Genomic DNA, 16,819 nt, shown 5'->3' with positions numbered 1-16,819 from the left:
CCTAGCTTCCTTTTAGGAGTGTGGTGAGTCTCGTTCTCAAAATATGTACCTGATATCCTTCAGATTTGATGACAGTGAACATCTCAAAAGGTTGTCCTTTTTTAAAGGGGTTGTCAGAGACACTTTCTTCAGTTCCAAAATGTCCATTTATCATACTGTTCATGGCCACCTTCTGGTCCATTCGAGGGTTGAAGTGGAAAGCAAAGTCATCACTGCTGGACTGCCCAGTCTTGAAATTTATTTCAAATCTACATGGAAGTTAAAATGTTAAAGCAACCAAGTCCAAGTAACAATGAATTGTTTTTATCCAATTTCCCCAAATTTTACAATGAAATGATTCCTTACCGGTCAGCATTAGTGGGAACAACTCCCTGCATGTACAAGGCCATGCCTTCTCTCAGTCCTCCTGAAATTGGGGCCACATAAGGAAGGTTCTGCAGTAAACACAAGAAAATATGCATCAGTCTGTATTAACCAGATTCTTATGGCAGGGTTTTAACTCCCTGAAATGGGAGTATGCAATTTCAATTATATTTAAAGTGGTCGTGACAATCTTGAAACTGTGTTCAGGCAATTGCTATTGATTGAAACAGTTCTCATGCATTGCTGTTTCATTAAGTGCTCAGACATTGTTGTGCTCTCAAAGGTCACTGGAACAGACCAGACTCTTACAGGGTTTTGGACTGGCTGCAAGATCTCTGCTTGTACAGTGGAAAGTTCCCCATGTGAGCTTCCCAGTTTGGTGATTTTTGTTGTAACTTTTGTAGGAAATACACATGCTCTCCAGTTCTAATGAGGGAACAGAGAAAAGTGATTTTAGAAAGCTCTTCACCCTCCAAGATATTCTCATTCTCAATGGATTCTTTGGCAATACCATTCATGCTGTTGAAGAGAAAGTAACTCACTTGCATGAAACCACAAAGGTTCACAGCAACATCTCCACTGATATTTAATGTTGACACTTTTTCCAGCGGTATACGGTGCTTGAATGTGTACAGCTCTTTACCATTCACATAAACCTGATGAACCAAAGCAACACAACCCGTGTGAGGACAAGATCCTAGCTTCCTTTTAGGAGTGTGGTGAGTCTCGTTCTCAAAATATGTACCTGATATCCTTCAGATTTGATGACAGTGAACATCTCAAAAGGTTGTCCTTTTTTAAAGGGGTTGTCAGAGACACTTTCTTCAGTTCCAAAATTTCCATTTATCATACTGTTCATGGCCACCTTCTGGTCCATTCGAGGGTTGAAGTGGAAAGCAAAGTCATCACTGCTGGACTGCCCAGTCTTGAAATTTATTTCAAATCTACATGGAAGTTAAAATGTTAAAGCAACCAAGTCCAAGTAACAATGAATTGTTTTTATCCAATTTCCCAAATTTTACAATGAAATGATTCCTTACTGGTCAGCATTAGTGGGAACAACTCCTTCATGTACAAGGCCATGCCTTCTCTCAGTCCTCCTGAAATTGGGGCCACATAAGGAAGGTTCTGCAGTAAACACAAGAAAATATGCATCAGTCTGTATTAACCAGATTCTTATTGCAGGGTTTTAACTCCTGATATGGGAGTATGCAATTTCAATTATATTTAAAGTGATTGTGACAATCTTGAAACTGTGTTGAGGCAATTGCTATTGATTGAAACAGTTCTCATGCATTGCTGTTTCATTAAGTGCTCAGACATTGTTGTGCTTTCAGAAGTCACTGGAAAAGACCAGACTCTTACAGGGTTTTGGACTGGCTGCAAGATCTCTGCTTGTACAGTGGAAAGTTCCCCATGTGAGCTTCCCAGTTTGGTGATTTTTGTTGTAACTTTTGTAGGAAATACACATGCTCTCCAGTTCTAATGAGGGAACAGAGAAAAGTGATTTTAGAAAGCTCTTCACCCTCCAAGATATTCTCATTCTCAATGGATTCTTGGCAATACCATTCATGCTGTTGAAGAGAAAGTAACTCACTTGCATGAAACCACAAAGGTTCACAGCAACATCTCCACTGATATTTAATGTTGACACTTTTTCCAGTGGTATACGGTGCTTGAATGTGTACAGATCTTTACCATTCACATAAACCTGATGAACCAAAGCAACACAACCCGTGTGAGGACAAGACCCTAGCTTCCTTTTAGGAGTGTGGTGAGTCTCGTTCTCAAAATATGTACCTGATATCCTTCAGATTTGATGACAGTGAACATCTCAAAAGGTTGTCCTTTTTTAAAGGGGTTGTCAGAGACACTTTCTTCAGTTCCAAAATTTCCATTTATCATACTGTTCATGGCCACCTTCTGGTCCATTCGAGGGTTGAAGTGGAAAGCAAAGTCATCACTGCTGGACTGCCCAGTCTTGAAATTTATTTCAAATCTACATGGAAGTTAAAATGTTAAAGCAACCAAGTCCAAGTAACAATTAATTGTTTTTATCCAATTTCCCAAAATTTACAATGAAATGATTCCTTACCGGTCAGCATTAGTGGGAACAACTCCCTTCATGTACAAGGCCATGCCTTCTCTCAGTCCTCCTGAAATTGGGGCCACATAAGGAAGGTTCTGCAGTAAACACAAGAAAATATGCATCAGTCTGTATTAACCAGATTCTTCTGGCAGGGTTTTAACTCCCTGAAATGGGAGTATGCAATTTCAATGATATTTAAAGTGGTCGTGACAATCTTGAAACTGTGTTGAGGCAATTGCTATTGATTGAAACAGTTCTCATGCATTGCTGTTTCATTAAGTGCTCAGACATTGTTGTGCTCTCAAAGGTGACTGGAACAGACCAGACTCTTACAGGGTTTTGGACTGGCTGCAAGATCTCTGCTTGTACAGTGGAAAGTTCCCCATGTGAGCTTCCCAGTTTGGTGATTTTTGTTGTAACTTTTGTAGGAAATACACATGCTCTCCAGTTCTAATGAGGGAACAGAGAAAAGTGTCTTTAGAAAGCTCTTCACCCTCCAAGCTATTCTCATTCTCAATGGATTCTGTGGCAATACCATTCATGCTGTTGAAGAGAAAGTAACTCACTTGCATGAAACCACAAAGGTTCACAGCAACATCTCCACTGATATTTAATGTTGACACTTTTTCCAGAGGTATACGGTGCTTGAATGTGTACAGATCTTTACCATTCACATAAACCTGATGAACCAAAGCAACACAACCCGTGTGAGGACAAGATCCTAGCTTCCTTTTAGGAGTGTGGTGAGTCTCGTTCTCAAAATATGTACCTGATATCCTTCAGATTTGATGACAGTGAACATCTCAAAAGGTTGTCCTTTTTTAAAGGGGTTGTCAGAGACACTTTCTTCAGTTCCAAAATTTCCATTTATCATACTGTTCATGGCCACCTTCTTGTCCATTTGAGGGTTGAAGTGGAAAGCAAAGTCATCACTGCTGGACTGCCCAGTCTTGAAATTTATTTCAAATCTACATGGAAGTTAAAATGTTAAAGCAACCAAGTCCAAGTAACAAGGAATTGTTTTTATCCAATTTCCCCAAATTTTACAATGAAATGATTCCTTACCGGTCAGCATTAGTGGGAACAACTCCCTGCATGTACAAGGCCATGCCTTCTCTCAGTCCTCCTGAAATTGGGGCCACATAAGGAAGGTTCTGCAGTAAACACAAGAAAATATGCTTCAGTCTGTATTAACCAGATTCTTATGGCAGGGTTTTAACTTTCAATTATATTTAAAGTGGTCGTGACAATCTTGAAACTGTGTTCAGGCAATTGCTATTGATTGAAACAGTTCTCATGCATTGCTGTTTTATTAAGTGCTCAGACATTGTTGTGCTTTCAGAAGTCACTGGAAAAGACCAGACTCTTACAGGGTTTTGGACTGGCTGCAAGATCTCTGCTTGTACAGTGGAAAGTTCCCCATGTGAGCTTCCCAGTTTGGTGATTTTTGTTGTAACTTTTGTAGGAAATACACATGCTCTCCAGTTCTAATGAGGGAACAGAGAAAAGTGATTTTAGAAAGCTCTTCACCCTCCAAGATATTCTCATTCTCAATGGATTCTTCGGCAATACCATTCATGCTGTTGAAGAGAAAGTAACTCACTTGCATGAAACCACAAAGGTTCACAGCAACATCTCCACTGATATTTAATGTTGACACTTTTTCCAGTGGTATACGGTGCTTGAATGTGTACAGATCTTTACCATTCACATAAACCTGATGAACCAAAGCAACACAACCCGTGTGAGGACAAGACCCTAGCTTCCTTTTAGGAGTGTGGTGAGTCTCGTTCTCAAAATATGTACCTGATATCCTTCAGATTTGATGACAGTGAACATCTCAAAAGGTTGTCCTTTTTTAAAGGGGTTGTCAGAGACACTTTCTTCAGTTCCAAAATTTCCATTTATCATACTGTTCATGGCCACCTTCTGGTCCATTCGAGGGTTGAAGTGGAAAGCAAAGTCATCACTGCTGGACTGCCCAGTCTTGAAATTTATTTCAAATCTACATGGAAGTTAAAATGTTAAAGCAACCAAGTCCAAGTAACAAGGAATTTTTTTATCCAATTTCCCAAATTTTACAATGAAATGATTCCTTACCGGTCAGCATTAGTGGGAACAACTCCCTGCATGTACAAGGCCATGCCTTCTCTCAGTCCTTCTGAAATTGGGGCCACATAAGGAAGGTTCTGCAGTAAACACAAGAAAATATGCATCAGTCTGTATTAACCAGATTCTTATGGCAGGGTTTTAACTCCCTGAAATGGGAGTATGCAATTTCAATGATATTTAAAGTGTTCGTGACAATCTTGAAACTGTGTTCAGGCAATTGCTATTGATTGAAACAGTTCTCATGCATTGCTGTTTCATTAAGTGCTCAGACATTGTTGTGCTCTCAAAGGTCACTGGAACAGACCAGACTCTTACAGGGTTTTGGACTGGCTGCAAGATCTCTGCTTGTACAGTGGAAAGTTCCCCATGTGAGCTTCCCAGTTTGGTGATTTTTGTTGTAACTTTTGTAGGAAATACACATGCTCTCCAGTTCTAATGAGGGAACAGAGAAAAGTGACTTTAGAAAGCTCTTCACCCTCCAAGCTATTCTCATTCTCAATGGATTCTGTGGCAATACCATTCATGCTGTTGAAGAGAAAGTAACTCACTTGCATGAAACCACAAAGATTCACAGCAACATCTCCACTGATATTTAATGTTGACACTTTTTCCAGCGGTATACGGTGCTTGAATGTGTACAGCTCTTTACCATTCACATAAACCTGATGAACCAAAGCAACACAACCCGTGTGAGGACAAGATCCTAGCTTCCTTTTAGGAGTGTGGTGAGTCTCGTTCTCAAAATATGTACCTGATATCCTTCAGATTTGATGACAGTGAACATCTCAAAAGGTTGTCCTTTTTTAAAGGGGTTGTCAGAGACACTTTCTTCAGTTCCAAAAGTTCCATTTATCATACTGTTCATGGCCACCTTCTGGTCCATTCGAGGGTTGAAGTGGAAAGCAAAGTCATCACTGCTGGACTGCCCAGTCTTGAAATTTATTTCAAATCTGCATGGAAATTAAAATGTTAAAGCAACCAAGTCCAAGTAACAATGAATTGTTTTTTTCCAATTTCCCAAATTTTACAATGAAATGATTCCTTACTGGTCAGCATTAGTGGGAACAATTCCCTTCATGTACAAGGCCATGCCTTCTCTCAGTCCTCCTGAAATTGGGGCCACATAAGGAAGGTTCTGCAGTAAACACAAGAAAATATGCATCAGTCTGTATTAACCAGATTCTTATTGCAGGGTTTTAACTCCCTGATATGGGAGTATGCAATTTCAATTATATTTAAAGTGATTGTGACAATCTTGAAACTGTGTTGAGGCAATTGCTATTGATTGAAACAGTTCTCATGCATTGCTGTTTCATTAAGTGCTCAGACATTGTTGTCCTTTCAGAAGTCACTGGAAAAGACCAGACTCTTACAGGGTTTTGGACTGGCTGCAAGATCTCTGCTTGTACAGTGGAAAGTTCCCCATGTGAGCTTCCCAGTTTGGTGATTTTTGTTGTAACTTTTGTAGGAAATACACATGCTCTCCAGTTCTAATGAGGGAACAGAGAAAAGTGATTTTAGAAAGCTCTTCACCCTCCAAGATATTCTCATTCTCAATGGATTCTTCGGCAATACCATTCATGCTGTTGAAGAGAAAGTAACTCACTTGCATGAAACCACAAAGGTTCACAGCAACATCTCCACTGATATTTAATGTTGACACTTTTTCCAGTGGTATACGGTGCTTGAATGTGTACAGATCTTTACCATTCACATAAACCTGATGAACCAAAGCAACACAACCCGTGTGAGGACAAGACCCTAGCTTCCTTTTAGGAGTGTGGTGAGTCTCGTTCTCAAAATATGTACCTGATATCCTTCAGATTTGATGACAGTGAACATCTCAAAAGGTTGTCCTTTTTTAAAGGGGTTGTCAGAGACACTTTCTTCAGTTCCAAAATTTCCATTTATCATACTGTTCATGGCCACCTTCTGGTCCATTCGAGGGTTGAAGTGGAAAGCAAAGTCATCACTGCTGGACTGCCCAGTCTTGAAATTTATTTCAAATCTACATGGAAGTTAAAATGTTAAAGCAACCAAGTCCAAGTAACAAGGAATTTTTTTTATCCAATTTCCCCAAATTTTACAATGAAATGATTCCTTACCGGTCAGCATTAGTGGGAACAACTCCCTGCATGTACAAGGCCATGCCTTCTCTCAGTCCTTCTGAAATTGGGGCCACATAAGGAAGGTTCTGCAGTAAACACAAGAAAATATGCATCAGTCTGTATTAACCAGATTCTTATGGCAGGGTTTTAACTCCCTGAAATGGGAGTATGCAATTTCAATGATATTTAAAGTGTTCGTGACAATCTTGAAACTGTGTTCAGGCAATTGCTATTGATTGAAACAGTTCTCATGCATTGCTGTTTCATTAAGTGCTCAGACATTGTTGTGCTCTCAAAGGTCACTGGAACAGACCAGACTCTTACAGGGTTTTGGACTGGCTGCAAGATCTCTGCTTGTACAGTGGAAAGTTCCCCATGTGAGCTTCCCAGTTTGGTGATTTTGTTGTAACTTTTGTAGGAAATACACATGCTCTCCAGTTCTAATGAGGGAACAGAGAAAAGTGACTTTAGAAAGCTCTTCACCCTCCAAGCTATTCTCATTCTCAATGGATTCTGTGGCAATACCATTCATGCTGTTGAAGAGAAAGTAACTCACTTGCATGAAACCACAAAGATTCACAGCAACATCTCCACTGATATTTAATGTTGACACTTTTTCCAGCGGTATACGGTGCTTGAATGTGTACAGCTCTTTACCATTCACATAAACCTGATGAACCAAAGCAACACAACCCGTGTGAGGACAAGATCCTAGCTTCCTTTTAGGAGTGTGGTGAGTCTCGTTCTCAAAATATGTACCTGATATCCTTCAGATTTGATGACAGTGAACATCTCAAAAGGTTGTCCTTTTTTAAAGGGGTTGTCAGAGACACTTTCTTCAGTTCCAAAAGTTCCATTTATCATACTGTTCATGGCCACCTTCTGGTCCATTCGAGGGTTGAAGTGGAAAGCAAAGTCATCACTGCTGGACTGCCCAGTCTTGAAATTTATTTCAAATCTGCATGGAAATTAAAATGTTAAAGCAACCAAGTCCAAGTAACAATGAATTGTTTTTTTCCAATTTCCCAAATTTTACAATGAAATGATTCCTTACTGGTCAGCATTAGTGGGAACAACTCCTTCATGTACAAGGCCATGCCTTCTCTCAGTCCTCCTGAAATTGGGGCCACATAAGGAAGGTTCTGCAGTAAACACAAGAAAATATGCATCAGTCTGTATTAACCAGATTCTTATTGCAGGGTTTTAACTCCCTGATATGGGAGTATGCAATTTCAATTATATTTAAAGTGATTGTGACAATCTTGAAACTGTGTTGAGGCAATTGCTATTGATTGAAACAGTTCTCATGCATTGCTGTTTCATTAAGTGCTCAGACATTGTTGTCCTTTCAGAAGTCACTGGAAAAGACCAGACTCTTACAGGGTTTTGGACTGGCTGCAAGATCTCTGCTTGTACAGTGGAAAGTTCCCCATGTGAGCTTCCCAGTTTGGTGATTTTTGTTGTAACTTTTGTAGGAAATACACATGCTCTCCAGTTCTAATGAGGGAACAGAGAAAAGTGATTTTAGAAAGCTCTTCACCCTCCAAGATATTCTCATTCTCAATGGATTCTTTGGCAATACCATTCATGCTGTTGAAGAGAAAGTAACTCACTTGCATGAAACCACAAAGGTTCACAGCAACATCTCCACTGATATTTAATGTTGACACTTTTTCCAGTGGTATACGGTGCTTGAATGTGTACAGATCTTTACCATTCACATAAACCTGATGAACCAAAGCAACACAACCCGTGTGAGGACAAGACCCTAGCTTCCTTTTAGGAGTGTGGTGAGTCTCGTTCTCAAAATATGTACCTGATATCCTTCAGATTTGATGACAGTGAACATCTCAAAAGGTTGTCCTTTTTTAAAGGGGTTGTCAGAGACACTTTCTTCAGTTCCAAAATTTCCATTTATCATACTGTTCATGGCCACCTTCTGGTCCATTCGAGGGTTGAAGTGGAAAGCAAAGTCATCACTGCTGGACTGCCCAGTCTTGAAATTTATTTCAAATCTACATGGAAGTTAAAATGTTAAAGCAACCAAGTCCAAGTAACAATTAATTGTTTTTATCCAATTTCCCAAATTTTACAATTAAATGATTCCTTACCGGTCAGCATTAGTGGGAACAACTCCCTTCATGTACAAGGCCATGCCTTCTCTCAGTCCTCCTGAAATTGGGGCCACATAAGGAAGGTTCTGCGAACACAAGGAAATAGGCATTGGCATATATTAATCAAATTCTTATGACAGGTTTTTAACTCACTGAAATGGGAAAATGGAATTTCAATTATATTTAAAGTGATTGTGACAATCTTGAAACTGTGTTCAGGCAATTGCGTTTCACTTTATTTTGATGGTCCCTTTAATACACTCTGTTGACTATAAGTAACATTGCACCTACATATCTACTAACTCTCATTAGAGTGTTAGTAGAGTATTAGTAGACTGGTAGGGTTATGTTAGAATAAGTTGCCATGTACTTGAAAAGTTACTTACAGTCAGTAGAGTGTCTTTTGGGAGACTATTACAAAAACGAGTTAGCAGATATGAAGCAGACAGTCTACTAATACTCTAATGAGAGTTTGTTGACACGTAGTTGCAACATTACTTAGTGTTAACAGAATGTTCAAAAGGGACACTCAAAATAAAGTGTTACCGGCAATTGCTATTGCTTGAAACAGTTCTCATGCACTACTGTTTCATTAAGTGCTCAGACTTTGTTGTGCTTTCAGAAGTCACTGGAAAAGACCAGACTCTTACAGGGTTTTGGACTGGCTGCAAGATCTCTGCTTGTACAGTGGAAAGTTTCCCATGTGAGCTTCCCAGTTTGGTGATTTTTGTTGTACCTTCTGTAGGAAATAAAGATGTGCTCCAGTTCTAATGAGGGAACAGATAAAAGTGATTTTAGAAAGCTCTTCGCCCTCCAAGCCATTCTCACTTGATTCTGTGACTAGGGATGGTACCGAGAACCAGTATTTTTGGACTGGGTCAATAACAGACTACCGATGAGCTTCAGGACAAACGCTACTGTTATCGATACTTGCATTGTTTTATCTCCGCATACTTCAACGTTAATGATGAATTAGAAGCTGTTGCTTGACATTTTCTTCACTGAATGGTGTGGTTGACGTTTGCTAGATGTGATATCCGTGCGCATATGCGGTGTGTGTTTGCGTGCAATCAGTGGCGGCGAGTGAAAGCGTTCGAAGGTGTGGGCTCACGTTACAAAACTAAGCGACACCAGTGTCAGATGCAATATATGCAGCAGTGTTATAGTGAACAAAGGAGGCAACACTAGTAATATAATGAAACATTTACTAACAAAACACAACATCTGCCTCAAGCAATGTGCTGTATTTACTATGTTATATTACTATGACCGATTGTCATTAAAGGGAGAGTTCATCCAAAAAATGTAATTCTTTATTTACTCACTGTCATGTTGTACCAAACCTGTATTAATTGTTATTCTTGTGCTGAACACAAAAGAAGATATTTTGAAGAATGCGGGTAACCAAACAGTTGCTGGTCCCCACTGACTGTCATAGCAGAAAAAAAATAAACAAATATGTATATATATATAAGTCACTGGGGACCAGCAACTGTTTGGTTTCCACATTCTTCAAAATAACCTTTATGTTTAACAGAAGAAAGAAACTCATTCAGGTTTAAAACAACTTGAGAGTGAGTAAATGATGACACAATTTTAATTTATGGGTGAACTATTCCTTTAATGTTAATAAAATAAAACACAAAGAGAAAAATAACTCACTGCTCCTGACTGAAGAAATACAGTTACTAAAGTTCAGCAGTAATAAAATAACTTGAAATTTTCAACAACTTTTCACATATGTTTTTGCACCAAATGGTATCGATAACAGTATTGATAAGTATCGGTATCGGTATCAATATCGATAAAATGCACAGCTTTCCTGTAGCTCAAATAGCAGAGCATGGTGCTAGCAACGCCAAGATCATGGGTTTGATTCCCAGGGAAAGCAAGAGCTGATAAAATGTAAAAACTGTAACTTGAATGCAAAGTAAGTCGCTTTGGATAAAAGTGTCTGCTAAATGCATGAATGTAAATGTAAACGATACCCATCCCTATCTGTGAGAATATCATTCATGCTGCAACATTGCTTTAGCTGTAGAGAAAGTAACTTACTTTTATGAAACCAGAAAGGTTCACAGCAACATCTCCACAGATATTTAATGTTGACACTTTTTCCAGCGGTATACGGTGCTTGAATGTGTACAGATCTTTACCATTCACATAAACCTGATGAACCAAAGCAACACAACCCGTTTGAGGACAAGATCCTAGCTTCCTTTTAGGAGTGTGGTGAGTCTCGTTCTCAAAATATGTACCTGATATCCTTCAGATTTGATGACAGTGAACATCTCAAAAGGTTGTCCTTTTTTAAAGGGGTTGTCAGAGACACTTTCCTCAGCCTCCCATCCTCCATTCCTGAAGCTGTTCATGGCCACCTTCTGGTCCATTCGAGGGTTGAAGTGGAAAGCAAAGTCATCACTGCTGGACTGCCCAGTCTTGAAATTTATTTCAAATCTACATGGAAGTTAAAATGTTAAAGCAACCAAGTCCAAGTAACAATGAATTGTTTTATCCAATTTCCCAAATTTTACAATGAAATGATTCCTTACCGGTCAGCATTAGTGGGAACAACTCCCTTCATGTACAAGGCCATGCCTTCTCTCAGTCCTCCTGTAATTGGGGCCACATAAGGAAGGTTCTGCGAACACAAGGAAATAGGCATTGGCATATATTAATCAAATTCTTATGACAGGTTTTTAACTCACTGAACTGGGAAAATGGAATTTCAATTATATTTAAAGTGATTGTGACAATCTTGAAACTGTGGTGAGGCAATTGCGTTTCACTTTATTTTGATGGTCCCTTTAATACACTCTGTTGACTATAAGTAACATTGCACCTACATATCTACTAACTCTCATTAGAGTGTTAGTAGAGTATTAGTAGACTGGTAGGGTTATGTTAGAATAAGTTGCTATGTACTTGAAAAGTTACTTACAGTCAGTAGAGTGTCTTTTGGGAGACTATTACAAAAATGAGTTAGCAGATATGAAGCAGACAGTCTACTAATACTCTAATGAGAGTTTGTTGACACGTAGTTGCAACATTACTTAGTGTTAACAGAATGTTCAAAAGGGACACTCAAAATAAAGTGTTACTGGCAATTGCTATTGCTTGAAACAGTTCTCATGCATTGCTGTTTCATTAAGTGCTCAGACTTTGTTGTGCTTTCAGAAGTCACTGGAAAAGACCAGACTCTTACAGGGTTTTGGACTGGCTGCAAGATCTCTGCTTGTACAGTGGAAAGTTCCCCATGTGAGCTTCCCAGTTTGGTGATTTTTGTTGTACCTTCTGTAGGAAATAAAGATGTGCTCCAGTTCTAATGAGGGAACAGATAAAAGTGATTTTAGAAAGCTCTTCGCCCTCCAAGCCATTCTCACTTGATTCTGTGACTAGGGATGGGTACCGAGAACCAGTATTTTTTTGGACTGGGTCAATAACAGACTACCGATGAGCTTCAGGACAAACGCTACTGTTATCGATACTTGCATTGTTTTATCTCCGCATACTTCAACGTTAATGATGAATTAGAAGCTGTTGCTTGACATTTTCTTCACTGAATGGTGTGGTTGACGTTTGCTAGATGTGATATCCGTGCGCATATGCGGTGTGTGTTTGCGTGCAATCAGTGGCGGCGAGAGTGAAACGTTCGAAGGTGTGGGCTCACGTTACAAAACTAAGCGACACCAGTGTCAGATGCAATATATGCAGCAGTGTTATAGTGAACAAAGGAGGCAACACTAGTAATATAATGAAACATTTACTAACAAAACACAACATCTGCCTCAAGCAATGTGCTGTATTTACTATGTTATATTACTATGACCGATTGTCATTAAAGGGAGAGTTCACCCAAAAAATTTAATTCTTTATTTACTCACTGTCATGTTGTACCAAACCTGTATTAATTGTTATTCTTGTGCTGAACACAAAAGAAGATATTTTGAAGAATGCGGGTAACCAAACAGTTGCTGGTCCCCACTGACTGTCATAGCAGAAAAAAAATAAACAAATATGTATATATATATAAGTCACTGGGGACCAGCAACTGTTTGGTTTCCCACATTCTTCAAAATAACCTTTATGTTTAACAGAAGAAAGAAACTCATTCAGGTTTAAAACAACTTGAGAGTGAGTAAATGATGACACAATTTTAATTTATGGGTGAACTATTCCTTTAATGTTAATAAAATAAAACACAAAGAGAAAAATAACTCACTGCTCCTGACTGAAGAAATACAGTTACTAAAGTTCAGCAGTAATAAAATAACTTGAAATTTTCAACAACTTTTCACATGTTTTTGCACCAAATGGTATCGATAACAGTATCGATAAGTATCGGTATCGGTATCAATATCGATAAAATGTACAGCTTTCCTGTAGCTCAAATAGTAGAGCATGGTGCTAGCAACGCCAAGATCATGGGTTTGATTCCCAGGGAAAGCAAGAGCTGATAAAATGTAAAAACTGTAACTTGAATGCAATGTAAGTCGCTTTGGATAAAAGTGTCTGCTAAATGCATAAATGTAAATGTAAACGATACCCATCCCTATCTGTGAGAATATCATTCATGCTGCAACATTGCTTTAGCTGTAGAGAAAGTAACTTACTTGCATGAAACCAGAAAGATTCACAGCAACATCTCCACAGATATTTAATGTTGACACTTTTTCCAGCGGTATACGGTGCTTGAATGTGTACAGATCTTTACCATTCACATAAACCTGATGAACCAAAGCAACACAACCCGTGTGAGGACAAGATCCTAGCTTCCTTTTAGGAGTGTGGTGAGTCTCGTTCTCAAAATATGTACCTGATATCCTTCAGATTTGATGACAGTGAACATCTCAAAAGGTTGTCCTTTTTTAAAGGGGTTGTCAGAGACACTTTCCTCAGCCTCCCATCCTCCGTTCCTGAAGCTGTTCATGGCCACCTTCTGGTCCATTCGAGGGTTGAAGTGGAAAGCAAAGTCATCACTGCTGGACTGCCCAGTCTTGAAATTTATTTCAAATCTACATGGAAGTTAAAATGTTAAAGCAACCAAGTCCAAGTAACAATGAATTGTTTTTATCCAATTTCCCAAAATTTACAATGAAATGATTCCTTACCGGTCAGCATTAGTGGGAACAACTCCCTGCATGTACAAGGCCATGCCTTCTCTCAGTCCTCCTGTAATTGGGGCCACATAAGGAAGGTTCTGCAGTAAACACAAGGAAATATGCATCAGCATATATGCTTATGGCAGGCTTTGCATTTCTGATTTTTCTATTTTAAAAGGACACCAAAAATCATGAAACATTTTTCATGCACTGCAGTTTCTGTAAGTACTTTCTTGTTGTGTTCTGAATCCCTGGAAAGTGTCTGTTACTCACAGGATTTTGAACCGGGTTGCTCAATGAAAGTCTCATCTGTGGTTGAATAGTTGAGCTTCCATCCAGCACAGATGAATGTTCTCCAAAAGTGATTGTCCCATTCTGTGAGTGGAGCATACTCTCACTCCACCCAGAGACAGAAGATCCAGCCCAGCTCTGTAAAAGCACGATAGGAGTTGAATAACACCATTATTTATATAATGTCTACCAAACATTGATTTATTAACCTTTTGCTTTTACTTTGTCAAGTGGTATTTTATTTATTTATTATTATTATTATTATTTTTTTTTAAATAATTCAGTCACTTTTCCATTTGGATAGTATAGTCCTGTACATTACAATTCAAAGAATTAGCTAGGCATTTATTACAGGTTTTGATGATGTCTTATTGCAGGACTGCTGTGACAGTCACATAGGACATGATCAGAATACTGTGATATCTGTGATATCATAGCCTAATGCCAAAACAACAGGAATGCCTGTGCTTGAGTAATAAAACTAAATTCATTTCACTGGAAAAAAAAATAAAAATAATTCTTAGTATTTTTGTCTTCTTTTCTAGTATAAATATCTAAAAGTTCTTGAATAAGGATGCATTTACTTGACAAGTAAAATGACTTAAGATATTGTGTTGTTTTCTCAAAACATTATCCAAATTTAGTTGTTTTTGCTTAAAACAAGTAAACAAATCTGCCAATGGGGTAAGAAAAATAATCTTGTTTAGCCTTTGAATTAAAATTATTTTTCTTACCCCATTGGCAGATACTTTTATTTAAGCAAAAACTAACAAAATTTAGATAACTTTTTTCAGAAACAAGACATAATACCTTAAATCATTTTACTTGTCAAGTAAATGCATCTTAATTTGAAGAATTTGTAGATGTGTATATTAGAAAACAAGACAAAAAATACTAAGGAAGAAAATCATTTTTTGCAGTGTTGCCTATGTGTAGACTGAAAATATATGTAAAAGAGGACTATCACTCACCTCGGTGAAAGCCACGCTTGTCAAAGAAACCTCTCCTTCAACGCTCAGAGCGATGACACGATCCACAGACATACGATGCTGGAATCGACCAACTTCGCTTCCATTCAAATGCACCTTCAGATTGAAATGACTATATTAAGATATCTTTTCTGATCATTTTGCCTTTGCACGATGCACCCAATGAATAGGACCAAACATCAAAACACACCTGATAATTTTCAGAATTGACGGCAATCATCAGGTCAAAGCCGCTGCCCTGTTTTAAAGGTAATTCCAGTTTCTCCTCTTTTCCCCATGACCCATGTTGGCGGCTGTTCAGGACCATGCGGTCGCTGCTGAACTGAGGCTTGATTTGAAAGGCAATGTCGTCTCCTTCAGACTCTCCACACTTCAGATTCACCACAAAGCTGCGATGATCAAAGACAACGTGAAGAAGTGAACTAGGTACTCATACACTCTTGCATTTCAAGTCATGAACAGAGATATTCACCTCTCACATCCAGAGGGAACGGATCCCTGAATGAGGATGGCTTTCCCAGCGTTTAGTCCTCCAGAGATACGACTCTCATAAGGGACGCTCTGCAGAGGAAATATAGCATTCTGCATTTCTGTGTTATGATAAGGTTTACAGCTGACTTGAACACTACTATCTTGAAAATGTTAATTTAGAAAGGCTAATATACGTCAGGAGTGTAAGAAAGACAGAAAGATCACTCACGAAGCTGGAGATGGTCTGGAAGCTGGACTGGAAGCTGGACTGGAACGTGAAGCTCATGTTGTCGGTCTGAAGAGCTGATGCACAGGTGGATTATAGGTTCTGGATGAGCTCTGCAGGTGGTGGTCTTGGTTTTATACATTCGGTGGTTAGGAGTGGTCTAGCCTTCAGGGTTTTTTTAGCCACAAGGCATTTTAAAAAAGTGTTGAGTTCATTTTGGCTTAGCAACCCAGAGGCGAAATTTCAAGCGATGATGGATTTGCGATTTGCGTTCTCACAACAGTTTTGCCCAGAGCCACATTGTGCATCAGTGTTCAAAGCTTAGAAATGATTTGCATTTAATCTAAGTTGACATTTCCATGTCTTTTCTGCATGATTGTTGGACTTTATAACATAGTCACATAACATAGTCACCTGCTGTCAGAGTTTTACTTGTAAGCATGCCTGTAATTACAGTTAGCTGTAGTTACTTTATTATTATTATTGTGTCCCTGGAGCACAGAAGCAGTCATAAGCAGCACAGCTATATTTGTAGCAATAGCCAACAATACATTGCATGGGTCACAATGATTGATTTTTCTTTTATGCCAAAAATCATTTGTAAATTTCCTACCGTAAATATATCAAAACTTAATTTTTGATTAGTAATATGCATTGCTAAGAACTTCATTTGAACAACTTTAAAGGTGTTTTTCTCAGTATTTAGATTATTTTTTTGCACCCTCAGATTTTCAAATAGTTGTATCTCAGCCAAATATTGTCCGATCCTAACAAACCATACATCAATAGAAAGCTTATTTATTCAGCTTTCATATGATGTATAAATCTCAATTTCAAAAAATTGACCCTTATGACTGGTTTTGTGGTCCAGGGTCACAATTGTAAAATAGATATTAGTATAAAAACAGTCAAAATATAAAAACATCATGATACACATTTCCTCATCTTGGTCTT

General features: G+C 38.6%; 1 protein-coding gene across 1 annotated transcript; it reads right to left on the bottom strand.

The window, feature by feature from the left end:
• Positions 1-1,362: 1,362 nt before the first annotated feature.
• lgals4 (galectin 4) lies at positions 1,363-5,447 on the bottom strand. Its single transcript, XM_058750829.1, has 16 exons — positions 5,316-5,447; positions 5,113-5,226; positions 4,880-4,996; positions 4,553-4,641; positions 4,259-4,457; positions 4,056-4,169; positions 3,823-3,939; positions 3,518-3,606; positions 3,222-3,420; positions 3,019-3,132; positions 2,786-2,902; positions 2,459-2,547; positions 2,164-2,362; positions 1,961-2,074; positions 1,729-1,845; positions 1,363-1,491 (listed from the first exon to the last, which is right to left on the bottom strand). Exons 1-16 carry the CDS (start codon positions 5,445-5,447, stop codon positions 1,363-1,365), a joined length of 2,049 nt encoding a protein of 682 aa, XP_058606812.1.
• Positions 5,448-16,819: the final 11,372 nt, after the last annotated feature.

The sequence above is a fragment of the Onychostoma macrolepis genome, chromosome 18 (genome assembly GCF_012432095.1).
Source record: "Onychostoma macrolepis isolate SWU-2019 chromosome 18, ASM1243209v1, whole genome shotgun sequence".
Taxonomy (NCBI): domain Eukaryota; kingdom Metazoa; phylum Chordata; class Actinopteri; order Cypriniformes; family Cyprinidae; genus Onychostoma; species Onychostoma macrolepis.
The sequence above is the reverse complement of the archived record's forward strand: the minus strand, read 5'-3'. Positions and strand labels throughout refer to the sequence as shown.